The 27,572-nt window shown below is 41.3% G+C and overlaps 1 protein-coding gene and 1 non-coding gene across 3 annotated transcripts; one reads left to right on the forward strand and one right to left on the reverse strand.

Moving 5' to 3' along the window:
- On the forward strand, positions 1 to 27,550 carry Seh1l (SEH1 like nucleoporin). Of its 2 annotated transcripts, none has more exons than XM_042683662.1 (9): positions 1 to 154; positions 4,342 to 4,392; positions 7,618 to 7,764; positions 9,829 to 10,040; positions 15,122 to 15,220; positions 19,670 to 19,810; positions 21,310 to 21,467; positions 23,241 to 23,391; positions 25,018 to 25,500. In XM_042683662.1, the coding sequence occupies exons 1-9, from the start codon at positions 44 to 46 to the stop codon at positions 25,028 to 25,030; spliced, it is 1,083 nt and encodes a 360-aa protein (XP_042539596.1). In that variant the 5' UTR covers positions 1 to 43; the 3' UTR covers positions 25,031 to 25,500. The 2 variants fall into 2 exon arrangements, with proteins under 2 accessions (XP_042539596.1, XP_042539597.1); XM_042683663.1 differs by lacking the exon at positions 25,018 to 25,500 and adding an exon at positions 26,865 to 27,550 and having other exon boundaries at positions 13 to 154.
- LOC122110999 lies at positions 12,119 to 12,249 on the reverse strand. Its single transcript, XR_006147959.1, has one exon. It is a non-coding gene; the product is annotated as a small nucleolar RNA SNORA51 (small nucleolar RNA).
- Positions 27,551 to 27,572: the final 22 nt, after the last annotated feature.

Consider the following 27,572-nt stretch of genomic DNA (forward strand, 5'->3'; position numbering starts at 1 on the left):
GGAGGCGGGAGGAGCGGGCGGAGGCGGAGCGTCTGCGGAAGCCATGTTTGTGGCGCGCAGCATCGCAGCGGATCACAAGGATCTGATCCATGATGTCTCTTTCGACTTCCACGGGAGGCGGATGGCCACTTGCTCCAGCGACCAGAGCGTCAAGGTGCGCACGGCGCCCCTGGGCCTGGAACGAGGGTGGGGGGGACGTGGGAGGACGGGACGCCGGCGTGGAGTTAAAGGACGCGTCACAACTTAAGCGTACGCCGTCGGGCACCAGGCACCGAGCTCCCGGGGCAGTCGCAACCCTCGCCTGGTAGGCCCGCGCAGGAAAGCCCTGCCGCTCGCGTAGTGTGCAGTCACGACAGCCCCGCAGTCCCGGCGATTGGGCTTTAGTGCGCTTGCGCGGGACAACATCGCGCCACGTGCGCGCTCTCGCCGCCAGCGCGCTGGGCGCATGCGCCAGCCAGCCAGCCAGCCAGCCAGCGGGAGTCCGGGCGGTGGAGTCTTGGGTGGGCTTGGCCTGCGCCCGGTGGGGCTCGGTGTTCCGCTCAGGGATTCCTTGGCCTTAGGACACACACTTTTTCGGCCAGAGGGCTTTCTAAATGGGACATAAAGGGAAGTCTTTACCTGGTGCTTGTGTCTTAATTTCAGCGAGGGTCACCGGAGTTACTTCATCCGGGATATTAGATTGTTTTCTTTTGGTTTCGGATGAAGTTCACGTTGTTTCGCCACAAAAGGAAAACAACACAGTTGCATCCCGTGCGTTCTCTATTTGCTATCTAAGAATTAGAGGGCTTGTTCCTAGTTTCTGCACAGGTCTGTTAGTACTGCAGGACAAGCAGAATTCCTATAATAGGGTATTTGGGATTTGGTAACTTCAGATAGGTTCTAAGGCGACATGTGTTATCATTTGAGAATCCCTCCTCCCCTTTACTGGGGCTTGAATTCAGGTCCTTGTGATCGTTAGGAATCTAACCACATTTAACAATCCTTTTCATTTTTTTGCCAATCCTGGGGCTTGAACTCAGGGCCTGGGCACTGTTCTGAGCTTCTTTTGCTCAAGGCTAGCACTCTACCACTTGAGCCACAGCACCACTTCTGGCTTTTTCTGTTTGTGTGGTTCTGAGTAATTGAACCCAGGTCTTTGTGCATGCCAGGCAAGCAGTCTACCATTAAGCCACATTCCCAGCCCTTAAAATCTTTTTTTTTTTTGGACGGGTCTGAACTCTGGGTCTGGGCACTGTCCCTCAGCTTTTCAGCTCAAGGGTAGTGCTCTACTACTTGAGCCATAGTGCCACTTTCAGATTTTTCTGCTTATGTGGTGCTAAGGAATCAAACCCAGGGCCTCATGGATGCAAGGCAAGCGCTCTACCACTGAGCCACCCTCCCAGCCCCCTGGGCACTGTCTTTGAGTTTATTGTTCAAGAATAGCTCTCTACCACTTGAATCACAGCTCCACTTCTGTATCTTTTTTGTTGGTTAATTGGAGATAAGTATCTCATGGCTTTTCTTGCCTGGGCTGGCTTTGAACTATTACTTTCAAATCTTAGGATTTGAAAATAGGATTTACGATTACAGCCATGAACCAGCAGTACCCAGCTATTAAGTTTTTCTTTTCTTTTCTTTTTTTCCTGGCCAGTCTTAGGGCGAACTTGGCACCTGGCTGCTGTCCCTGAGCTTCTTTTCTTTTTTTGGGTCCGGTTGTGGGGCGCTGTCCCTCAGCTCTTCAGCTCAAGGCTAGCACTCTACCACTTGAGCCACAGTGCCACTTCCGGATTTTTTCTTTTTGCTTATGTGGTGCTGAGGAATCGAACCCAGGGCCTCGAGCATGCAAGGCAAGCACTCTACCACTGAGCCACCTTCCCAGCCCCTCCCTGTCATTTGAGCCACCGTTTCACTTTCAGATGTTTTGGTAGTTTATTGGAGATGAGAATCTCACAGACTTTCTCCTTCATGCTGGTTGTCACCCTCCTGAGTAACTAGGATTACAGGTGTGAGCCACTGGTGACTGGCTGAGATTTTTGTTAATTTAGCATTTTATGTATTTTGAATAATTTCCTTAGGCTAATTCCAGGAGGGAAATTAATAAATATTTCAAAGCTTTTTTTTTTTTTTGTCGGTCGTGGGGCTTGAACTCTGGGCCTGAGCGCTGTCCCTCAGCTCTTCAGCTCAAGCCTAGCGCTCTACCATTTGAGTTACAGTGCCATTTCTGGTTTTCTCGTGGTTTATTGGAGATAAGAGTTTCACGGACTTTCTTTCCCCGACTGGCTTTGAACCGTGATCCTCAGATCTCAGCCTCCTGAGTAGGATTACTGGCATGAGCTACCGGTGCCAGGCTTATTTCAAAGCTTTTAATAAGTATTGGAAAACCATTTTTTCCCCCAACAGGTTGTGCTTTCTTTCCCCCCCACCCTTCCATTCCAGTGTTAAAACCCAGAGTCTCAAACACGGTAGGAAAACACTCCACTATTCTACATCCCTAGCTGAGGTTGTACAATTTTCTTCATTGCCAATGAGAGTATTGATTTGCCCAGGTTGGACCTTGTCCTTATGTATTTTTTTTAAACAGTTTATATTGCCACTTTGTTTTTATAATCTATAATTCTTGGGGGTAATAAAGTTGAATATTTTGCTTTATCTTTAATTAAATATTTAGTTGTTTCACATTGTGGGCTTTGTGTTAATGACTTATTCATTCTACTACTGGTAATCCCAAAGTCAGTATCCTCTGAGCTTTTGAAGTCATTTGTAGCTACCTGGGATGATAAAAAGTTTAAATTTTGGAATGCTTTTTCAACTTACATGGAATGAGATGGTATTTTATCTATCATCTTATTTTGATTGTACTTTTTTTTTTTGTTGGTCGTGGGTCTTGAACTCTGGGCTTGGGCGCTGTCCCTGTGCTCTTCAGCTCAAAGCGAGCGCTCTACCGCTTGAACCACAGCACCACTTCTGGTTTTCTAGAAGGTTTATTGGAGATAAGAGTCTTCCGAACTTTCCTGCCCAGTCTAGCTTTGAACCTCGATCCTCAGATCTCAGCCTTCTGAGTAGCTAGGATTACAGGCGTGAGCCACCGGCGCCGGCTTGATTGTGCTTTTGAACAAGCTATTTTCACAGTTAATGACGCAACTTTTTGCATTACTTATTCTGTTGATGATTTCACAGTTTAAAATGTGGTGTGTGTGTGTGTGTGTGTGTGTGTGTGTGTGTGTGTGTGTGTGTGTGTGTGTGTGTGTGTGTGTGTGTGTGTGTGTGTGTGTGTGTGTGTCCTGGGGCTTGAACTGGGCCTGTACGCTGTCCCTGACCTCTAGCTCAAGGCTATTATTGTGTGTGTGTGTGTGTGTGTGTGTCCTGGGGCTTGAACTGGGCCTGTACACTGTCCCTGACCTCTAGCTCAAGGCTATTATTGCACTACCATTCTGGTTTTTTGGTGATAATTGGAGATAAGAGTCTCAGGCACTTTCCTATCCTCGCTGGTTTTGAATTGGGATCCTGAGATCTCAGCCTTCTGAGTAGCTAGGATTTCAGGTGTGATCCACCAGTGCCTACCCTTCAAATGGTTTTTAAGTGCTGAAGAGTTTCTAGACAAAGAAGGCTGTGGTGTGTCTTACTACTAACACACATATGTGTTAGATAAGCACCCTTTAGACTTGAGTATTGTAGCCCTGTTGACTCCGAGTTCAGTGTGAATCAACATTGTGTATTAAATAATGTCTTTTTTTTTTTGTGGGTCTTGGGGCTTGAACTCAGGACTTGGGCTCTGTCTCTGAGCCTGTCTATGCTCAAGGCTGTGCTCTACCACTTGAGCCAAAGAACCACTTCCAGCTTTTCTGTTTATGTGGTACTGAGGAATCGAACCCAGAGCTTCTTTATGCATGTTAGGCAAGTACTCTACCACTAAGCCACATTCCTAGCCATAAATAATGTCTTTAAGCAGAAATGTGTTACATAAAACAGGTTATGTATTGATTGGTTGGTGAAAATGTTAGACCAGAGATTCACAGTACTCTAAACCACATCTCTCCTAGGAGCAGTGTTTTAGTAGTCATAAAACATAACTGCTGTCAGTAATGAGAATTGAGGGATTGGGGTTGTTTGCCCAGTAGTAAAAATGAAAGTACCACACAAATACACTTACATGCCCATGCACACACAAGAAAAGGCGTGAGAAAGAGACTGTGTGTGTGTGTGTGTGTGTGTGTGTGTGAGAGAGAGAGAGAGAGAGAAAGAGAGAGGGAGAACTTTTTAAGTTCCTCTCTTTGCTTGTATACTGAATCAGTGTTAGAGGTTTTTTGACAACAATTTGTGGGAATTTCTTGTATAAAATACTTGCCTTTTGTTTTCATACAGGTATGGGATAAAAGTGAAAGTGGAGATTGGCATTGCACTGCTAGCTGGAAGGTTAGTATTTTAACTGTGATTCAAAAAGGTTGAAATATTTACTATTTGTTGTGTTAAACCTGATATTCAATTTGAAGGAGATTATAACATATATACTTGATTCTTTTCCTGGAAAGGTAGTTAACTTTTTTTTTGCTATTAAAATAAATAATAGAAATATATTTCAGAGAATTTAGGAATAAAAGAATCAGTAATTCTGTATCATTCTATTATTAGTTCTTTATTATAGCCTTACATTCTTTTTGTTGTTGTTGTTGTTGGTCATGGGGCTTGAACTCTTGGGCATGGGCTCTGTCCCTGTGCGCTTCAGCTCAAGGTGAGTGCTCTGTCGCTTGTGCCACAGCTCCATTTCCGGTTTTCTGGTAGTTTAGTGGAGATGAATCTCACAGACTTTTCTGCCTGGGCTGGCTTTGAGCCTCGATCCTCAGATCTCAGCCTCCTGAGTAGCTAGGATTATAGGTGTGAGCCACCGACTCCTGGCTAGTTTTATTTTTTTAGTTTTTATTTATTTATTTTTTTGGGGTCCGGTCGTGGGGCCTGAACTCTGGGCCTGGGCGCTGTCCCTCAGCTCTTCAGCTCAAGGCTAGCGCTCTACCATTAGAGCCACAGCGCCACTTCCGGCTTTTTTCTTTTTGCTTATGTGGTGCTGAGGAATCGAACCCAGGGCCTCATGCATGCAAGGCAAGCGCTCTACCACTGAACCACCTTCCCAGCCCCATCCTGGCTGGTTTTATGTTCTCTCTCTCTCTCTCTCTCTCTCTCACACACACACACACTCACTCACTGAGGGCCTTGCTTTAGCTCTTTCATTCAAATCTGGTAGTCTAGCATTTGAGCCACACTTCCATTTCTGGATTTTTGTTGGTTAATTGGAGATGAGTGTCTCGTATTGGTTGTCTGACTTAGAACCTCAGTCCTCAGCCTCCTGAGTAGATAGGATTACAGGAATGAAGCTCGTGTGTGTGTGTGTGTGTGTGTGTGTGTGTGTGTGTGTGTGTGTGTGTGTGTGTGTGTGTGTGTGTGTGTGTGTGTGTTTGATTGGTCATGAGGTTTGAGTTCTTTTGCTCAAGGTTCGTGTTCTACCACTTGGAGCTATAGCACCGCTTCTGGTTTTCTGGTGGTTAATTGGAGATAAGAGTCTCATAGACTTTCCTGCATGGGCTGGCTTTGAACTGTGATCCTCAGATCTCAGCCTCCTGAGTAGCTGGAGTACAGGTGTGACCACTGGTGCCCAGCTTCTTTTTTTGTTGTTGTTGGTCGTGGAATTTGAACTCTGTGCCTGGATGCTGTCCCTCAGCCCTTCAGCTCAAGGCTAGCGATCTACCATTTGAGCCACAGCACCACTTCTGTTTTTCTGATCGTTTATTGGAGATAAGAGTCTCCGGAGGGCTGGGAAGTTGGCTCGGTGGTAGAGCGCTTGCCTTGCATGCCTGAGGCCCTGGGTTCGATTCCTCAGCACCACATAAGCAAAAAGAAAAAAGCCGGAAGTGGCGCTGTGGCTCAAGTGGTAGAGCGCTAGCCTTGAGCTGAAGAACTGAGGGGCAGCGCCCAGGCCCAGAGTTCAGGCCCCATGACCGGACCAAAAAAAAAAAAAAAAAAGTCTCCTGAACTTTGCTGCCTGGGCTGGCTTTGAGCTTTGATCCTCAGATCTTAGCCTCCTGAGTAACTAGGATTATAGGCGTGAGCCCAGCTTCCTTTATATACTTTTAATAGTTGTGATTTTTTTCCTCCATCATTTATGTGTTAGTTTTTTACTGTTTAATTTTTATTAGCATGCAGTAGTTATTTAGTGAGAGATTTCATTGTGATGTTTCATGCATTGTTTTATTTCTTGATTATTTATTTACTTTTTTTTTCAGTACCAGGGTTTGAACTCAGGGCCTTGTGTTCACTCAGTTTGCTTACTCTAGTGGCTGGATATTTTGGCAATGGAGTTTTGAGGACTTTTCTGCCTCAGCTGGCTTTAACCTGTGATCCTCTGCATCTTAGCCACCTGGCTTATTCCTTGATTTAAATTCCTTGATTCAATTACTCAATTAAATTTATCAGTTTTAAAGGCTGAGAATGTAGCTTAATGGTAGAACACATTCCCAGCACTGAATCAAAAAGAGAAAAGGAGTCTACTAGAGTCTTGAAATCAGAGTAGAAATATGACAGCAGACTGGGCCTGGTGGGTCACACTTACAATCTTACCACTCAGGAGGCTAGGGAAGGAAGATAGTGAATTCACAGCCAACCTGGGCTATGTGGTTTCATCTTTGCTAGAAGTTTTGTATAGATGGAATCCTCACGTATTAGTTTTCTCATTGTTGTGATCAAAGTACCTGAGAACTTAAAACAGGTTTATTTTGACCTGTTTCCAGAGGGTTCGTCCCTTAGGCATCATGGTGGCTGTAGTATATGGCCACAGTGGTTCTTTATCTGACACTGGACAGGGGGCAGAGAGACAGGCAGAGGCTCAGGGACAAGATAATCCCAAGGACCTGCCCTCAGTGACTTACTTCTTCCAGCTATGTCCCCCCTTCAGTTTCTAGAACTTTCCTAAATAGCATCACCATCTGGGGATGGAGTTCCTAGCACATCAGTCTTTCTGGGGGATACCTTATAGATAGTCCTTTGTGTCTGACTCCTTTACCTTAGTGTGTTTTCCATGTTCACCAGCATTGTCATATGTCAGTAGTCTGTTAAATAGTTATGTAGTTACACCACACATACCCATTCACCTGTAGAAGGATGTTTGAATTATCTCCAGTTTTGGGTTACTATGAATAATGTTTATGTTAGGACCTTTCCTAGCATTATAACAAAACACCTGAGGTAGTCAACTTATGAAAAATAACTGGCTAACATTTTTGGAAGTTTCAGTCCATTATTGGTTTGCCTGCTGCTTTTGGAATGTCACATAGACACATTTTTCTTGTTACTCAGATAAAAATTATGAACTTTTTTGGTCGGTCGTGGGGACCTGGGCGCTGTCCCTCTGATCTTCAGCTTAAGGCTAGTGCTCTACCACTTGAGCTACAGTGCCACTTCTGGCATTTTCTGCTTATGTGGTGCTGAGGAATCGAATCCAGGGCCTCATGCATGCAAGGCAAGCACTCTACCACTGAGCTACCTTCCCAGCCCTGAACTTTTTTTTTTTTTTTTTTTTAAAAGTAAAACTTCCTATGTATGAAATATGAGTAAACTCAGTTTGGTTTTCTTTCCTCTTTTAAAATCCTCTAGACACACAGTGGATCTGTATGGCGTGTAACGTGGGCCCATCCTGAATTTGGACAGGTTTTGGCTTCCTGTTCTTTTGACCGAACAGCTGCTGTATGGGAAGAAATAGTGGGAGAATCAAATGATAAGCTGAGAGGACAAAGTCATTGGGTGAGACATTGGTTTGTGTCTAATGGGGGCAGGCATGTGAACAGTGGGAGTTGGTGATCCTAAGAATAACTTCTTCAATCACTTGGTAATGTTACTACTTCTCCCTTATTTATCAGCTCCACTATTTTTCATTTTCTCTTGGACTTGAATTAGTTTTTGGGAGTACCCATGAAATAGTATTTGCTTTTTTTTTTTTTTTTTTTTGGTGGTCGTGGGGCTTGAACTCTGGACCTGGGCGCTGTCCCTCAGATCTTCAGCTTAAGGCTAGTGTTCTACCACATGAGCCACAGAGCCACTTCTGGTTTTCTGGTGGTTTATTGGAGATAAGAGTCTCATGGATTTTCCTGCCCAAGCTGGCTTTGAACTCAGATCCTCAGATCTCAGCCTCCTGAGTAGCTAGGATTATAGGTGTGAGCCACTGGCTGCATCTGGTTTTGTATGTTAGCATTTCTTATGTGATTTTAGATGGCAATTAGTATATAACTTCAGACTACTCTAACATTTTTTTGGTTGGTCATGGGGCCTGAACTCTGGGCCTGGGTGCTGTCCCTCAGCTCTTCAGCTGTAGCCTAGCGCTCTACCACTTGAGTCTCAGCTCCACTTCTGGCTTTTTCTGCTTATGTGTTGCTGAGAAACCAAACCAAGGGTTTCATGCATGCAAGGCAAGTACTCTACCACTGAGCCACCTTCCCAGTCCCACCTCTAACATTCTTGAAAGCTGTTTCTGTTGGGCCCCTCCCTTCCCTCAGTACTAGGACTTGAACCTAGGGCCTCACAGATGCTAAACATGTATTTTACTTCTGAGTTATTCTCTAAACCCTTGTTTTATATTTTCCTTGCAAAATATATTCTCCTTTATGTGAACCCACTTTATTTTGGCCTTGATTGGATGGTTGATACTACCCAAGTTCCTAATCTATACAGTAAGGATTTTTGAGAGAGAATTTTTTGGAGATGCTATACTGCAGCCTTTTGTTTACTCCTGCATAATTTTTTCATAATCACATGCGTGGTACAAAATTTGAAAGTCATAAAAGGGTGAGAACTTCCTTGTCTTCCAGTGTCACCCTGTTGTGTCTCTAGAGGCTGCCACTGTTGCACGTATTTTGTGACTTCTTCCTTTCTAGGACAGTGGCAGTGCAAGTGGGGTCATTTATGCTTAAGTGAAGTTGCATACCTTCTATTTACTACTAAAGGATCTTATTTACTGCTTGCAGCATGCTTTGCACTATAGTGCTATCTGTATAAAAATTTTTAATATTTTTTTTAGTTTCATGAGCAGTTTGCCTAAGAAATTATGTACATATTAAATTGAGACAGACTTTTTCTGCCTTGAAGGCAATAATTATGTCATTAATTTGTTAGTGATTGTTATGGATGTGGTGTTTTAGAAAGTGCTTTGGAGGAGATTGGGGCCCAGACAGGCCTAAAAATAACTCATACAAGCCGGGCGCCGGTGGCTCACGTCTGTAATCCTAGCTACTCAGAAGGCTGAGGTCTGAGGATTGCAGTTCAAAGCCAGCCTGGACAGGAAAGTCTGTGATACTCTTATCTCCAGAAACCACCAGAAACCAGGAGTGGCTCTGTGGCTCAAGTGGTAGAGCACTAGCCTTGAGTTGAAGAGCTGAGGGATAGCACCCAGGCCCAGAATTTAAGCTCCACGACCAACAACAAAAAAAAAGCCAACAACAACAACAAAATGCATACAAAGTGGTTGCCAGTGGCTTAATCCTAGCTACTCAGGAGGCTGAGATATGAGGATCTTAGTTCAGATCTAGCCTTGGCAGATAAATCTGTGAGATTCTTAGCTCCAGTTACCCAGCAAAATGCTGGCTGCAGCTTGGCTCAGATGGTAGAGTGTCAGCTATGAATGGAAAAATATGACCCTGAGTTCAAGGCCCGGTTACAACACAAAAAAACCCCCAATGTAATCCCAAACCCCATAAAAACCCAGTGTATTGAAAGGCTATGTACTTTGTAAATGAAAGAGCAATTCTGTGTTCTTTAAAATCTCTACCATGTTTTCTTTCATTTATGATTTTAGTTGTTTATTATCTTTTTCAGGTGAAGAGGACAACTCTAGTGGATAGCAGAACATCCGTGACAGATGTGAAATTTGCTCCCAAGCATATGGGTCTTATGTTAGCAACCTGTTCAGCAGATGGCATAGTTAGAATATATGAGGCACCAGATGTTATGAATCTCAGCCAGTGGTCTCTGCAGCATGAGATCTCATGCAAGCTAAGCTGTAGTTGTATTTCTTGGAACCCTTCAAGGTAAGCTTACATATCAAACCTCTGATGATATACTTCTAGTAAGATGAACTAGAGATTTTTTCTTTAAGAGAAAAAAAGATTTGGCTCAGCATTTCAGACACGTCATTCTATTGTAAGGATAGTGTAGTGAAGCATGGTGGTTCCGGTAACCATGGCCAGAGAGCCGAGAAAGGAAATGCCAGGCACTGAGCTGGCTTTCTTCTTTCTTTTTGTATTTCCTCTGGGTCCAGCAACCCATGAATGGTGTCATTCATGTTAAGGGTGGCTTTTCCTCCCATAAGTTAATCCTCTTTGGAAATATCCTCAGACATACCTAGAGCTGTGTCTTAACTAATCTCCTATGTGATTCAAAATTCAGGCAAGTTGACAAAACCATCACAAATTCACCTTTTGTCAACTTGATAAGCATATTGGCTTCCCAGGAATTGGATTAGTAGATTGTAAGATTAAAATTTGATGATTTATTATCTAAAAAGTTTTTTTTTTTAAAAAAAATATGTCTTCTTGGGGCTGGGAAGATGGCTCAGTGGTAGAGTACTTGCCTTGCATGCTCGAGGCCCTGGGTTCGATTCCTCAGCCCCACATAAGCAAAAAGAAAAAAGCCAGAAGTGGCTCTGTGGCTCAAGTGGTAGAGTGCTAGCCTTGAGCTGAAGAGCTGAGGGACAGCGCCCAGGCCCAGAGTTCAGGCCCCAGGACCAGACCCCCCCCCCCCCCCCCCCGCTCCCCCCCCCAAAAAAATATGTCTTCTAGAAGCATTTATCTTTTCTACCTTGGAATGCCTTTGTTCCAGTGTTTTTACTTTACAAAAGAACTCATCTGTAGTAAATATTTTGGTATTAACTTTCTGACCATTTTCTATGTATATACATTTATGTATTTAATGTACTCAGAAAGATATGAAGGTATACACTAGATTAACATGAATATATAAGGGAGTCAACAAACATACAGATATGCACAAACTAATACTCTTTCTTTGAAATTTCTTTACTAGCAAATACACTTGGACAGTTTTCCATATATTAGTATAGCTAGTCATCCCTCTCTCCCCCATTTTCCCCAGGATTTTTCCATGTGTCTCAGGATAACCTTGAATTTGTGGGCTTCCTGCCTCTGTCTCTCAAGTTCTTTTTTTGAGAAAGTGTCTTGATGTGAGACTGATCTTGAACTCAAGATCCTCTTGGCTTTAGCCTCTTGAGCACTAGGATTACAAGCATATGCCATCACACCAGCTCATGGTTACTTTTTATTTATTTAAAAAAAATGGTAAGAATCAGTAGCCTGAAATCCTAGCTACCCAGGAGCTGAAATCTAAAGATTGAATTTTGAAGCCAGCCTGGACAAGAAAGTGATGAGAATCTTTTTTTTTTTTTTGTCAGTTGTGGGGCCTGAACTCTGGACCTGGGCACTGTCCCTCAGCTCTTGAGCTCAAGGCTAGTTAGTGCTCTACCACTTGAGCCACAGCACCACTTCTGGCTTTTTCTCCTTATGTGGTGCTGAGGAATCAAACCAGGGCCTCATGCATGCAAGGCAAGCACTCTACCACTGAGCCACCTTCCCAGCCCAGTGATGAGATTCTTATTTCCAATTAAAAAAGCTGGACGGGAACTGTGACCCAATTGGTAGAGCACCAGCCTTGAGCACAAAGAGCTAAGGGAAAGTGCTCAGGCCCTGCGGTCAAGTCCACTGTCAGCAATAAAAAAAATTTGAGACTCAACCTGGTTAAAAAAAAAAAAAAGGAAACCTGAAAGAGTGCAAAACAAAAGCCATAGTTTTCTTATCCCCTAGAAACAAATGTTTTTAGTAGTTTGGTTTTTAGACTTTAGTCAGATACTTCTGATTCTTGTCCTGATGTGTTTAAACAGGGTTCATATTCACTGATAAACAAAAGATATAGCACGTTTGGAAGTCTTTCCACCTCCTATGGTATCTACTTGATACTTTTATTTTTAGTAATGTTAATAGCTTTAGTTATGTTGGCAATTATCATGAATCCACATTCATATCCCTACTTGATTTACGTTTTTAGATTATTACTTCTACTTTATTTTATTTATTTTATTTTTTATTTTTTTTTCCCTTGTCTCCCCATTCACAATACATACTAGGCACAGGCCTGGGCTGAGGTGTATATAGGGTAGGTTTACTCTGCCTCATCTTTCTGTACAGTCAGTGTAAGAACACAGCCTGTGGTAAGCACCCGGAGGCCATATTACTTCTATTTTTAAAAAAAGAGCCGGGCACTGGTGGCTCATACCTGTAATCCTAGCTACTCTGGAGGCTGAGATCTGAGGATTGCAGTACAAAGCCAACCCACGCAGGAAAGCCCCTGAGACTCTTTTTTTTTTTTTTTTGGTTGGTCGTGGGGCTTGAACTCTGGGCCTGGGCGCTGTCCCTCAGCTCTTCAGCTCAAGGCGAGCACTCTACCACTTGAGCTACAGCGCCACTTCCGGTTTTCTGGTGGTTTATTGGAGATAGGAGTCTCATGGTCTCTCCTGCCCGGGTTGGCTTTGAACCACGATCCTCAGATCTCAGCCTCCTGAGTAGCTAGGATTACAGGCGTGAGCCACCAGCGCCCGGCTGCCCCTGAGACTCTTATCTACAATAAACCACCAGAAAACCAGAAGTGGCTCTGTGGCTTAAGTGGTAGAGTGCTGGCTTTGAGCTGAAGAGCTGAAGGACAGCGCCCAGGCCCAGAGTTCAAGCCCCATGGCCAAAAAAAAAAAAGAAAAAAAAAAGCTAGCTAGCTTATTTTTCTTCTACTTAACATGAACTGTTCTGTATCTTAAATTTTGCTGTATTGCTTGTATACTGGCAAGTTTAATAATAGTATTTATAATCTAAGATTTTAAAATATGTATAAGTTTTTTTCTGCTTTTTTTATAAATTATCTTAGTTTTGCAGAGGAAGATTTAAGTTTCCACACATGTTATGTATCCTAAGCAGTCTCACCTCATCATACATAAGTATTTTTTTTGGTCAGCCGTGGGGCTTGAACTCTGGGCCTGGGCACTGTCCCTCAGCTCTTCAGCTCAAGGCGAACGCTCTACCACTTGAGCTACAACGCCACTTCGGTTTTCTGGTGGTTTATTGGAGATAGGAGTCTCACGTTCTCTCCTGCCCAGGCTGGCTTTGAACCGCGATCCTCAGATCTCAGCCTCCTGAGTAGCTAGGATTACAGGTGTGAGCCACCAGCGCCCGGCTTATATGTATAAGTATTTTGTCTTTGACTGCTGATTTAAAAAATCAGAGAGCAACCAGACTTATGACATTACATTATTTGTCTGATAGATGGCAAATATCTATTTCATGAAAGTTTTTTGTTTACCCAGAATAATTTGGCATTACCTGGGCCTGGGTGCTGTACCTCAGCTCTTCAGGTCAAGGTTAGTGCTCTATCACTTGAGCCACAGCGCCACTTCCAGTTTTCTGGTCGCTTATTGGAGATAAGAGTCTCATGGACTTTCCTGCGTGGGCTGACTTTGAACTGCGCTCCTCAGATCTTAGCCTTCTGAGTAACTAGGATTACAGGTGTGAGCCACTGGTGCCCAGCTAGCATTACCTTTTGATGAATGCTCTATTAGATATTTTGTGTGTGTGTGTGGACATGTGTATGTGTGTATGCACCATTCCTGGGGCTTGAACTTAGGGCCTAGGTTCTATTCCTGAGCTTTTGTACTAACGTCTTCATTAGATTTTATTACCTAATAAATCATTTTCTTATAGATCTTTAGCAAGTTGTGTCAATAAAGAACTAATATTTTAGCTCTAAGAGATGAGTAGTAGGCTCAGAATGTGGCTCAGTGGTAGAGTACACGCCTAGCATTCGTGAAGCCCTGGGTTTGATTCTTCAATACCACATAAACAGAAAAAGCCACAGATAGCACTGTGGCTCAAGTGGCAGAGTGCTTGCCTTGAGCAAAAGAAGCTCAGGGGGCGCTAGTGGCTCATGCCTGTAATCCTAGCTACTCAGGAGGCTGAGATCTGAAGATCACAGTTCAAAGCCAGCCCTGGGAGGAAAGTCCATGAGACTTTTTTTTGGTGGTCGTGGGGCCTGAACTCTGGGCCTGGGCACTGTCCCTCAGCTCTTCAGCTCAAGGCTAGTGCTCTACCACTTGAGCCACAGCGCCACTTCCGGCTTTTTCTACGTATGTGGTACTGAGGAATCAAACCCAGGGTCTCATGCATAACAGGCAAGGGCTCTACCACTGAGCCACTTTCTAAGCCTCATCTGTGAGAGTCTTATCTCCAATAAACCACTCAGATAAAACTAGAAGTGGCACTGTGGCTCAAGAGGTAGAGTGCTTGCCTTGAGCTGAAGAGCTGAAAGACAGCACCCAGGCCCAGATTTCAAGCCCCATGATGACAAAAAAAAAGAAGCTTAGGGACAGTATGGAGTTTCTGATTTCAAGCCCCAGGACTGCCTGCCCCTCCCCTCAAAAGAAGAGAAAGACGAGCAGAATATAGAACCAAGGTCAAAGTTAAACTATGTTGCAGACAAAGCAAAGTATTATCTAGGTAACTTGGCACATAGCAAAAAAAGTTATTTGTAGTTCACTTTAGTAGAACCATTCTCTGATTGCTTATCTTTGCCTTTTTTTGTGTGAGAAGGGAATGATGTAGGAGGTATGATTTGTGAGGAGGTGGTCTTTTCTACTATTCCTCTTTCCATCTGCATTTCTCCTGTTTGTAGAAAGCACTGAATACCTTTTTGTCATGAAGTTAGTTGGTCACAGTTTGGATTCTTCCTCATTTTATATTTAATTGCTAGGTCTTTCAGGAGGTAAAACTGCTAATGTATCTCATGTTTATTTTTAATCTGTTAAATGTTTAAAACTTTATCTTTTGGGCAAAGAGATTTTTATCTAAATATGGATAAAAGCATCCAGGAATCCTCAGTTCCTTTATATGATATTTTCATATTTAGAAGTTTTGGTTGTGCAAGTATGTGTCAGAGATGTAATTGTCACATAGGGACAGGCTAACTGCTAGATTGTGTATCTGCTTGACACCTGCTTTTTAAATTTCTGAATTTAACATCTTGATTATTAATGTAAATTGTTTTTACTTTTCCTTTCTAGCTCTCGTGCTCATTCCCCTATGATAGCTGTAGGAAGTGATGACAGTAGTCCAAATGCAATGGCCAAGGTTCAGATTTTTGAATACAATGAAAATACCAGGTCAGTCTGCTTTGGTATTACTTACTGTTCAAAATTGCATTTAGTTTTATGTATTAACTGAATGTATATCACTCATTACATATTTACATATTTCCTATGATATATCAAGTTCTGTGCTAGACTTTAATGTATAGGGTTGTTTCTTTTTTTTTTTTTCTTTTCTTTTTTTGAGTCCATGCTCCCAGCTTGTTTTGTTTTTGAAATGGGCCTTGTTATTTTGGTCAGGCTGGGCTTAAACCTAATGCACTCAGGTAGTTCTATAGATATCTATATGAGAAAATACATGTACCCCAATCCATACCTACACCAAATGGATAACAGACAGATATAAAAACTAAAACTAAAAAAATCTAGAAAAAAACAGAAGAAGTTCTCTTTACAACTTTGGAGAAAGGCAAAGACTTTTTTTTTTGTCGATCGTGGGGCTTGAACTTTGGGCCTGGGTGCTGTCCTTGAGCTCTTCAGCTCAAGGCTAACAGCACTCTACCACTGCACCACTTCCAGTTTTCTGGTGATTCATTGGAGATGAGTCTCATGGACTTTCCTGCCTGGGCTGGCTTTGAACTGTGATCCTCAGATCTCAGCCTCCTGAGTAGCTAGGATTACAGGTGTGAGCCACTGGTGCCCAACCTGAGTGAAGGAACTTCTATGGAGGGGAACATGGGCTGTTATAACAGTCTTGATGGCTTTGGAATAGAGTAGTGGCAGGGGTGATGGAGAGAAATAGATCATAAGAAAAGAACTTAAGAAATGGTATCAGGAAGACCTGGTGGTTGATTGGATGTGGGCCATGTGCGAGAGAAGGAAGACCTCAAGATAAAATGTTTCATATTTATGTACGTTACAGGGCAGTTTTGTATATATTATAAAATTTTAATACTATAAATAGACTAGGCAGCTTTTATAGTAGCACTGTTTTGGAGATGAAGAAAGTGAAGAGGCTTTCCAGGGGCTTTACTACATACATGGAGGCGGTTACTAGGGGTGATATAGAGGCTGTGGGGCAGCAACTAATCAGGCTCAGGTTCACACATTGCTATTTTTCCCATAGAGTGTGCTTTCAACCAATCCCTCCTATTTTTGTTCTTTAATATATTGGGGGATTATTTATAGATATTGTAGAAACTTTAATGTTAAGGTGAATATCTGGGAATCTTACTAAAATGCATTTTTAGTTTTGTTGGCTTGTCATGATGACTAAGATTATTTTGCATTCCTTAGAAGCTTCCAGGCTTCTGTAGAACACAAAGAGGCCAGGACGTGGGTGAGATTGCTTTGGTGATTTACAGGGTGAGCAGAGGTCAAGGAGAGAGCCTGATGGACACACCTGTTGGTAGATATTTCAGAAAGCATGTTAGGATAAAGAAGTCAATTATAGGGAGCTGGGAAGGTGGCTCAGTGGTAGAGTGCATGCCTTGCATGCCAGAGGCCCTGGGTTCGATTCCTTAGCACCATATAAGCAAAAAAGAAAAAAGCTGGAAGTGGCGCTGTGGCTCAAGTGGTAGAGTGCTAGCCTTGAGCTGAAGAGCTGAGGGACAGCGCCCAGGCCCAAAGTTCAGGCCCCATGACTGGACCCCCCCCCCCCCCCAAAAAAAAAAAAGTCAATTATAAAGGCAGGCGCCCGAGGCTTAAGCCTGTAATCCCAACTATTCAGGAGGCTGAGATCTGAGGATGGCGGTTCAAAGCCAGCCCAGGCAGGAAAGTTTGTGAGACTTACTCAATAAACCAGCAGAAAACCACAAGTGGTGCTGTGGCTCAAAGTGATAGAGTGCTAGCTTTGAGTGGAAAAAGCTCAAGGCCAATGGCCCAGGCCCTGAGTTCAAGCCCCATGACTGGCAAAAAAAACAAAAGTCGGGGCTGGGAAGGTGGCTCAGTGGTAGAGTGCTTGCCTTGCAGGCATGAGGCCCTGGGTTGGATTCCTCAGCACCACATAAGCAAAAAGAAAAAAGCCGGAAGTGGCGCTGTGGCTCAAGTGGTAGAGCACTAGCCTTGAGCTGAAGAGCTGAGGTACAGCGCCCAGGCCAGAGTTCAAGCCCCACAACTGGACCCCAAATAAAACAAACAAAACAAAAAAACCCAAAAGTTAATTATATTGGTAAACACCAGTATTTTAGAAAACTGTTGTGGAAATAGTGGGATGAATTTACCTCTCTGCCCCTCCTACACACAGACTGTATGTTTCAGTCATGTTCATAATACTTACTTGAAGACTTAGAAGGACTGAGTAGACAGCTCTGACTTGCGGGCTCCTTTATATACTCTTATTCTCTCTCTCTTTTTTTTTTGGGTCCAGTTATGGGGCCTGAACTCTGGGCCTGGGCGCTGTCCCTCAGCTCTTCAGCTCAAGGCTAGCGCTCTACCATTTGATCCACAGTGCCACTTCCGGCTTTTTTTCTTTTTGCTTATGTGGTGCTGAGGAATCGAACCCAGGGCCTCAGGCATGCAAGGCAAGCGCTCCACCACTGAGCCACCTTCCCAGCCCTCTTACTCTCTTTTTATAGGCACAGAAATAGAATTGTATGGTTTATTTTGTTGCCATTTAAAATATTCTATTTTTTAAAATCAGTTTTCTTTATGTTCAGATACTTACAAAGCTTCCCCCTCCCTTTTTAAAAATTTTACTTATTTTATTTTTTGTTGGTCCTGGGGATTGAACTCAGTGAGTGCCTAGATACTATCCCTGAGCTTTTTTTGCTCAAGGTTAGCACTCTATCACTTGGGCCACAGTGCTGCTTCTGTTTTTTTTTTTTCCTGTATGTGGTACTGAGGAATTGAACCCAGGGCTTCATGCACTCTACCACTGAGCCACATTCCTATCCCCCCCCCATCCCTTTTTAGACAAGGTCTTCATATGTAGCCCAGGCTGGCCTTGAACTATAACTCGTGTGTGTGTGTGTGTGTGTGTGTGTGTGTGTGTGTGTGTGTGTGTGTGTGTGTGTTTGCGTGTGCGTACGTCAGAACTGGGACTTAAATGTTGGACCTCAAGCCCACTTGACTTTTTTTGCTCATTGCTAGAGTTCTACCATTTAAGAGAGTGCTACCACTGGTGCCTAGGTGGCCTTGAACTCTTGATCCTCCTGCTTCAGCTGGGATTACAGTCACAAACCATCATGCCATGCTCTATACTTCTTCTGTAAAAAGATATACAGCCAGGCACTGAGGGCTCATACCTGTAATCCTAGCTACTCAGGAGACAGATCTGAGGACCATGGTTCAAAACCAGCCCGGGCAGGAAAGTCCATGAGACTCTTATCTCCAGTTAATCACCAGAAAACTGGAAGTGGCGCTGTGGCTCAAGTGGTAGAGCGCTCACTTTGAGCTGAAGAGCTGAGGGACAGCGCCCAGGCCCAGAGTTCAAGACCCATGACTGGGAAAAAAAAAAGATATTATACCAAGGGCTGGTTTCTTATAAGTCCTAGATACTCAGTAGGCTGAGATATTAAGAATTTCAGTTCAAAGCCAGTCTAAATCTGAGACTCTTCATTTAACCAGCAAAAAGCTGGACATGTAAGTGTGGGAGGTGTGGCAAGTAGGTGGAATGCCAGCTGAGAGCAAACCTTAGTGAGAGTACAAAGCCCCGAGTTCAAGGTCCAGTAGTGCTACAACAATCGCTACTACTAGCTAATAAATCAACACTTCATTTCAGCTAAATTTTTAACTTTTTAAGTTATACTCATCAAATGACCAGAGCTGGGGCTTTACTAGTTTCCTTGGGCTGCCCTACAAACCACCATAAAATGAATGGCTAAATGCCAACAGGAATTTGGTGACTTAAATTTCCTGACTGGGCACTGGTGGCTCATGCCTGTAATACTAATTACTCAGGAGGCTGAGATCTAAGGATCACAGTTCACAGGCAGCCTAGGCAGGAAAGTCCATGAAATTTTTGTCTTCAATTAACCAGGAAAAAGCCAGAAGTAGAATTGTTTCTCAAGTGATAGAATACCAGCCTTGAACAAGAAAGCATAAGGACAGTGCCCAGGCCCTGCATTGAATTAAGCCCTAGGACTGGAACCAGAAAAAACCCCAAGACCAAAACACAACAAATTCTAAAAGCCAGATATCTGAAATCAAGGTGTTGGCAGGGATATGATTCCTCTGAAATGGTTAGCTTCTAGCTTCTTTCAGTTTCTGGTAAATCTAGGAGCTCTTTGGATTGTGGCAGCAATTCTCTAAGTCTCTGTATCTCTTTTATAAAGGCACTTGGAATCAGGACTCATCTTAAATTGATGATATTTAAACTCATTCTGAGATCTTTTTTATCTTCAGAGACCCTTTTTCTGAGTAAGGTTATACTCCCAGTTTAGGGGCAGATTAGGAGTTATGTCATTTTGGGGGTCACTTCACTACAGAGGTAAACAAGATGAAAAAAAAAACTGATATACAATAATGTGTTGTTTTGTGGGTTTTATTTCTGAAAATTTTAATGTGATTTGTTTTCTCAACTAGGAAATATGCAAAGGCTGAAACACTTATGACAGTCACTGATCCTGTTCATGATATTGCGTTTGCTCCAAACTTGGGAAGATCTTTCCACATTCTAGCAGTAGCAACCAAAGATGTAAGAATTTTTACGTTAAAGCCTGTGAGGTGAGTTTTAGATACAGTCATGAATTTGAATATATTCTTGTCTCCTGATTATCTACATTTGTGGAAGAGAGAATAGAGGAAACCATGCCCTGAAGAATGGTTGTTGAATGAACTTCCTTATTTGTAACTATATGACGTTTTGAGATGAGAAATTAAGTAAGGAGAAATTTATATTTTCTTAATTCTTTTTTGGTGGTACTGGAGTTTGAACTCAGAGATTTGCAGTTGCTAGGAAGGTTCTGTATCACTTTAGGATCATGTCTTCAGTCCATTTTTCTATTGTTATTTTTCTAATAGTGTCTTACTTTTTGCCTGGTCCAGCCAGGACTGTAATCCTCCTGTTTACACTTCCTAAGTAACTTGGATAACAGCACACAAAGCAATGTCCTCATTTTTATTGGTTGAGATGGGTATTCTGTGAACTTAGTGTGGGCTGGTCTTGAACTGTGATCTAGCTTCAGGAGTAGCTAGGATTACAGGCATAGTCACTAAACCCAACTTAGGTTTTTTTATTTAGGCAAATGCTAAAAATGAGTGGATCCATGAATGTAATTGGAATAAGAAAAGTGTTTAAGGTTAGTGCAGACAATGAGGATCAAGATTGAAGTGACCTTTATGAAAGGCAGGTTTTATTAGTGAAAACCTGAGAGAGCAGCCTCTCAGCATCCTGGCCATAGTCCAGAGGGGGCAAGAGTGAGTGAGAGAGGAGAGAGAGAGATTGGCTTGTCTAAAGTTACAGAAGATTGAAATTCAGGTCACACTGTGATGATCCCATTGGGATAGTGAGGCCTAATGGTAGAAGTTGTTTCCATTTCTCATTAGTTGATACCTTATAACATGCTTTAATGAATGAGAAATAACAGTCTATTTTGGAAAAACTAGGCTTGAAGCATTGTGAATGCTCTATTATTAAGCTTTAATTTTGAATTCTGAGCCTGAGTTTTTTTTTTTTTTTTTGCCAGTCCTTGGAGCTTGAACTCAGGGCTGGGACATTGTCCCTGAGCTGCTTTTGCTCAAGGCCAGCACTCTACCATTTGAGTCACATCACCACTTCCGGCTTTTTCTATTTATGTGGTACTGAGGGATTGAACCTAGAGCTTTATGTATGCTAGGGAAGCACTCTACTACTAAGCCACATTCCCAGCCCTTCTTTTTTCTTTCTATGCTTTCCTTTCTGCTATTCTTTCTTTTAAAGTTAATCATATGTATTTTATTTCTCAACCTGTTTTGGGTAATAGCCTCATTTTTTTTCCTTCTAGCTAGAAAACAGTCACTCTATACCTCTTAGAGGCTGGGATCACTTTAGATCCTGGGGAAGTCACATGTAATGACACCAACCTAGCTAAAGGGCTATATTCATGGGTGGAATACAGTTGTTCACATTATTATAAAACATGTAGTAAATATATTTGTGTTTGTTACTTAGTTCAGCATATATATGTGTATTAATGTATGTTTAAAAAATTCCTCAGAATTTCCCTCCTTTTTTTAATTAATAGGAAAGAACTTACTTCCTCTGGTGGGCCAACAAAATTTGAAATCCATATAGTGGCTCAGTTTGATAATCATAATTCCCAGGTATGGCGAGTAAGTTGGAACATAACAGGAACAGTACTAGCATCTTCTGGAGATGATGGCTGTGTCAGGTTGTGGAAAGGTAAGATTTCAGTGGAGGAATAATTAATGCTTTCTGTTTTTCTTTTCTTTTTTTTTTTTTTTATTTTCCTTTCCTTTGGTTGTAGGGCTTGAATTCAGGGCCTGGGTGCTGTCTTTGAGTTCTTTTGCTCAAGGTTAGTGCTCTACTACTTTGAGCCATAGCTCTACTTCCCGTTTTTGAGAGGTTAATTGGAGATAAGAGTTCATGGGGACTTACCTGCCGGGGCTAGCTTCCAACCGTGATCCTTAGATCTCAGCCTCCTGAGTAGCTAGGATTATAGCCTAGCTTGCTTTCTGTGTTTACTTTAGAACTTTCACTTAAAAATGTGAACTCTAGCCTGGTGCAGTGGTTCACACCTATGATCCTAGCTATCCAGGATGCTGAGATCTGAGAATTATGGTTCAAAGCCAACCCAGGTACGAAGGTCCATGAGACTTATCTCCAATAAAAACCACTGGAAAACCAGAAGAGGCACTGTGGCTCAAGTGGTAGAGTGCTTGCCTTGAGCTGAAGAGCTGAGGGACAGCGCCTAGGACCAGAGTTCAAACCCCACACTGACAAAAAAAAAAAGAACTCTGAAATACTTTAGGAAATTACTTTTTTAACTACTTTAAACCAGTGAGTTTACCTACCCATTAGTAAAATGTTTCTAATGTGGAAGAAGAAAACAACTTTTAAAACTCAAGTAATTATAATATTCAGTATTGTCAATAGAAAAAAGCATTTACTCTATATATTAATATGTATGATCACAACTTCAGGGCTGCAGTTGTATTCAATGAATGAAGTCATGTTGGATAAAGCCACTCATATTCTCCCACAGAAACATCCATCTCTAAAAATATTAGATACTCACATAACTTAAGCTTGCCAGAACCAAGAAGACATCTCCATTCTCTCTATTCCTTATTTTAAGAATGATTAAAAAAAATGATCAAAAGCCATGTGCCAGTGATTCAGACCTGTAATCTAGCTACTCAGGAGGATGAAACTGAGGATCAAGAATTGAAGCCAAGCTGGGCTCCCATGGTTCACACCTGTAATCCTAACTATTCAGGAGGCTGAGATCTGAGGATCTCTGTTCAAAGCCAGCCTGGTCAGGAAGTCCATGAGACTCTTATCTCCAATAAAAACCACTGGAAAACTGGAAGTGGTGCTGTGGCTCAAGTGGTAGAACGCTCGCCTTGAGCTGAAGTGCACAGGGACAGCGCCCAAGCCCCATGACTGACCAAAAAAAAAAAAAAAAAGAATCGAAGCCAGTCTGGGCAAAAAAGTCCATAACTAACTGGCGAAGAGTTGGAAATGGAGGTATGGCGAAAGTGGTAGAATGCCAGCCTTGAATGAAAAAGCTAAGAGTATGAGGCTGGAGTTCTAGTCTACACTCATACAGAAAAAGATCTAAATCAAGGTTTTATTTAGATATTAACCTTTTTATGTGATAGTGTTGTGATATTGTCTCTGCTAATCTTGTAAGTAGGGACATGGTTTTTAAATTACTAATTTTTTAAAAATTACTAATTCTTTAGAAAATGAATTTAAAAATTTGTTAAACACAAGTGAGACGTTTTATTTAAATATTGTCTTTAATAGCTTATTTGGAAAGAAATATAGTATGTTTTCTATCTTATTTCTTTATAATTTTAGGACCTGGATGCAGTTTTGTGCTTGCATAGGTTTTAATCATGTTAATGAAACTATTACTACCCAGCTGGCTCAGTCTGAAGAGCATGAGACTCTTAATCACATTAATATGTTTGACCACTTTCCTTCCAGCAAACTATATGGACAATTGGAAGTGCACTGGTATTTTGAAAGGTAATGGGAGTCCAGTCAGTGGAAATTCTCAGCAGGGAAACTCAACTCCTTCCTTAGGTTCAAATATTCCAAATCTTCAAAACTCATTAAACGGATCTTCTTCTGGAAGGTAGGCTATTTTACAGGAAAAGTAGAAGTTACCTTCTTTCCAATTATCTTCTTATTCTGGTAGTCTTACTAAAGATGTGTTATTCATGAGTTTAAAAATGGAACGAAGAGATTCACACATAATTTTAAGACCTTAGAACTTAAGAAATCCACTCTTAGCTTTAGTCCTAATATTTACAGGTATTGTGCAGCCATTAAGCTGTATCCTGAGATACAGTGGTCTGTCAATAAAAAAGTTTAAAGCTTTAAAATTGTATTTTGCTTCTATGGCAGTGAGAATAGACGTTTAATAGTGAGGATTGCAGTTTTAGATATTCATCAGTGTTTTTAATTACTTGTATGGTGGCCTTTGTATCAAGATAAACTAGGATTTTAAATAAGGTATGTTAAGGCTTTGTATAATAGAGTGAGTTAAATGATTTGGCTTTTGTATCTTAAACTTAACATTGGTAAGACTAGATGATAAAAGCTAAAATCTTGAGTTTTAAAATAGCAGATAAGGGGGTTGGGAAGGTGGCTCAGTGGTAGAGTGCTTGCCTTGCATGCATGAGGCCCTGGGTTCCATTCCTCAGCAGAGAAAGCTGGAAGCAGCACTGTGGCTCAAGTAGTAGAGTGCTAGCCTTGAGCTGAAGAGCTGAGGGACAGCACCCAGGCCCAGAATTCAGGCCCCATGACCAAAAAAAAAAAAAAAAAAAAGCAGATAAATTAACGCACCAAAAAATAAGCCAGATATGGGGTTCATGTCTGTAATCCTAGCTACTTAGAAGACAGTAAGGAGGGTCTCTGAATTTCCAGGCCAGCTCAAACAAAGAGCTGAGAGTGTGCCTTAAGGGGTAGAACTCTTGTCCCATGCTTGAGGTCCTAAGTTCAATTCTGGTGAAAAACAAAAACAAAAAAACAAAACAAACCTAATGTGATTTTAAAGAGTCATCTTTTTATTCTCATACTCATGTTTCAGACATATAAATTTGTAAGGTAAAATTATTTTGATGTGTTTTCATGAATAATTTGCAATAAGAGTTCAGAAAACTTCAAATCCTAGTTTGTGTGTATTCTATATCTCATTTTTCTTGAACTGGTTATTTATATTGGTTACATTTTTATTAAAAAAAAGTCCAGTTATTTGACTTAGAAATTTTAATTAAGTTTTTAAAAATTGTTATTATAAAGGTTATATACAGTATTTTTGTCAAGATAACTTCAGGATAAAGAAAGTGGCAGATCGTGATTTCATGAAGCAAAGAGTTAATATTTGAACTGCGAAGGTGGCTCAGTGGTAGCGTGCTGCCTTGCACGCATGAGGCCCTGGGTTCGATTCCTTAGCACCATATTAGCAGAAAAAGTTGGAAGTGGCGCTGTGGCTCAAAGTGGTAGAGTGCTAGCCTTGAGCCGAAGAGCTGAGGGACAGCGCCCAGGCCTAGAGTCCAGGCCTCACAACCAACAAAAACCAAAAAACCCCAAAAAATAATATTTTAAAAATGTGATTTTAGGACTTGCTGCTTGTTATGCATATTTTCTTTAGTAAATAGCTTTGATGTTTTGATCTGTATTCTTGTTGTTCAATAACCACTTGTGTTGGATCTGTGATGCATTTTCCCTTCTCCATTTGTATTATGTCCTTTAACAGAAAACACAGCTGAGTACAAGCTAACTGGAGTAACTTTGGTGTTTTGCTGCTTGTTGCATGCACACAGGAATGGAAAGCAAGCTCCTTTCCCCTTTCCCCGCGCCGTTTGACCTCTCCCAAGATACACCAGCCTGCTTACTACTAAATACAATTCAAAAGGCCTTTAAAAATAACAGTGTATATCATCTTTTTGTACTAGTCAGTTTGTTGACACTATTTAAAACTTTTTGAAATACAAAAGGAGAGCCTTTTGGTTGAGACATTGTCACCAAAACAATTTTTTGAAATGTTCTGGAAATTAAATTGAGTCTAAAAACTAAAAGGATTGTTATCATCCTTATTAGTAGTTGGTTGGAGGGGAACTATCATTTTATTCCATTTGGAGAATATAGGCATATTTCTTCTGTTTTCTACAATTATAAGCTGAAATGATGAATTTTTATAATTTTCATTTGAAGATTGAATAAATATTTTTCATAAAGATTGTTTTGAGTTCTAATTTGTTTACCTACAAGAATTGCTTTATACTTAATACTCCACACAACTGTCATTTCTTTGTAATGTTTAAGAAATATTAGTAAGAAAGTAATTAGTAAAATAGTACTAGAGTTGAGAGTAATTTGTATAGTTTGTAACCAAGAGAAGCATTTGGTGGTATTTTTTTCATTTGGTAGTAAAATAGAAACATCCTTTAAATTTTCAGTTCATAGTCACTAAAGCAGTAAATGTTTCTAATATTTGCATGTGTATCTGTATGGTGTTCCTCTGCAGCTTAGTTTCTTTCAGGCTACAATTGAGAAACATTAAAGAGAGGCAGTTAAAACTATGCTGAAAAGATGCATGCAAATTAATTTACATTCTATGTCTCAGGATTTTCTTTAGTTTTCTGTTTCAGTGAATTCATATCTTCAGTTCAGGACTTGATAAAACTATAAATCTTTACATTTCTAAAATGCATAAATATTACGGGTAAGTTCTAACATGGCTAAAGAATAGTAGGGCATTTTTTTTGTTGTTGTTGTTGGTTGTGGGGCTTGAACTCTGGGATTGGGCACTGTCCCTGGGTTCTTCAGCTCAAGGTGAGCATTGTACCGCTTGAGCCACAGTGCCACTTCCTGTTTTCTACTGGGTTATTGGAGATAAAGAGCCTCATGGACTTTCCTGTCCGGGTTGGCCTTGAACCGCAATCCTCAGATCTCAGCCTCTTGAGTAGCTAGGATTACAGGCGTGAGCGACTGGCGCCCGGCTTAGGGCATAATAATTCTTTGAGTTCTTTTATGTATCAAAATTCTGTGGCTAGTCTTAAGTTTTTTTTGTAGAAAAATATGTCCAAATGATTGTATTTCATCAAAAATATGTTGCGGTAGCCAGCCATGTGCTATGTGAAAGGATACTGAAATTGGTTATTAGTATCATGTATGCACTATTAATAATGTGTGCTTGCTGCTGCTACAGATGGAGCACTGCTCAAAATGAAGACACATTAGATTTGTAAATTTATAGAATAGTGTCAAATGTCTTAAATTTATAAAGTTAATGTCTTTTTTTGTAACATAATGATAATTTTTTTGACATTTTAAGTTTTAACAGATTGTATTTCTTTCAAGTTTTTATACTTGCTTAAGCAGTCTTGATTTGACTAAGGGTCTTGATTTGTGCTATTACGTTCTGTTAGTTTTGGCATGAATATACTAAAGCTTTTTTTTTCCAGCATGTGTTTTCTCCTCTTTGGTTCTCTTTGTATTTACTACTTTTCTCTTTTTCTTCTGTTTTCTTTTTGTTTGTTTTCTTTTTCCCTGTCGTTTATGTTTTGTTTTGGTGTTTGGTTCCTGTCTTAATTGTTTCAGGTATTTCTTTCCCCCTCTGGATTCCCCACGGGCTGGATCGAGATGGTCCAGTTATGCCCAGCTCCTTCCTCCTCCTCCTCCTCCTCTGGTAGAGCACTCTTGCGATGCTGACACTGCCAACCTCCAGTATCCTCACCCTCGCAGACGATATCTCTCTGGGCCTCTTAATCCCTTACCTGAGAATGAAGGGGTTTAAAGCACTGAATTAATGTGTAAAGGCCTTGTTCAAATGCTTGTAAATGCTTTCATTCCTGGCTGCTTTTTGTTTTCTTTTTCTTTCAGAAGAGTTTTCTTATTTAGGGTCTGTCTTGCATGTATTACATACAACCACAGTGTTTGGAACCTTAAACCTGTTTGTGCGTCTGCATCAAAGGAACATTGGCTTTATTGGTTGATAACCTTTGATGAAATGAGATGCGTATAAGCAATATTAACTGAAAATCACACAGTAGTTCATTTCAAAGTACCCATTTTGTAAATTTTATTTGGAACTTTCACCAGAGTCTTAAGTCTCTCCTGCTTTGTTATGCTGGTTAATGTGAAAGCCTATCATTATGGAATACAACTTTGTCACTTGACACATATTAAGAAATGTTTTAAATTTTACAATCTGATATTGCAAGTGAATATAATATGTCAAATAAATCATTCCTGTGTATAAAGCAGCAAAACATAATTTGGATATTGTTTTTTTTTTTTTTTAAAGAA

This window comes from Dipodomys spectabilis, unplaced genomic scaffold, assembly GCF_019054845.1.
Source record: "Dipodomys spectabilis isolate Male_0828 unplaced genomic scaffold, ASM1905484v1 ptg000083l, whole genome shotgun sequence".
Taxonomy (NCBI): Eukaryota; Metazoa; Chordata; class Mammalia; order Rodentia; family Heteromyidae; genus Dipodomys; species Dipodomys spectabilis.

Bases quoted from the DNA above. Each gene is read 5' to 3' on its own strand.
- Seh1l (XM_042683663.1), top strand. From the start codon at position 44: ATGTTTGTGGCGCGCAGCATCGCAGCGGATCACAAGGATCTGATCCAT. The intron at 15,221-19,669 runs GTCAGTCTGCTT...TTTCTCAACTAG, and splicing joins GAATACAATGAAAATACCAG to GAAATATGCAAAGGCTGAAA. The intron at 19,811-21,309 runs GTGAGTTTTAGA...TTTAATTAATAG, and splicing joins TTTACGTTAAAGCCTGTGAG to GAAAGAACTTACTTCCTCTG.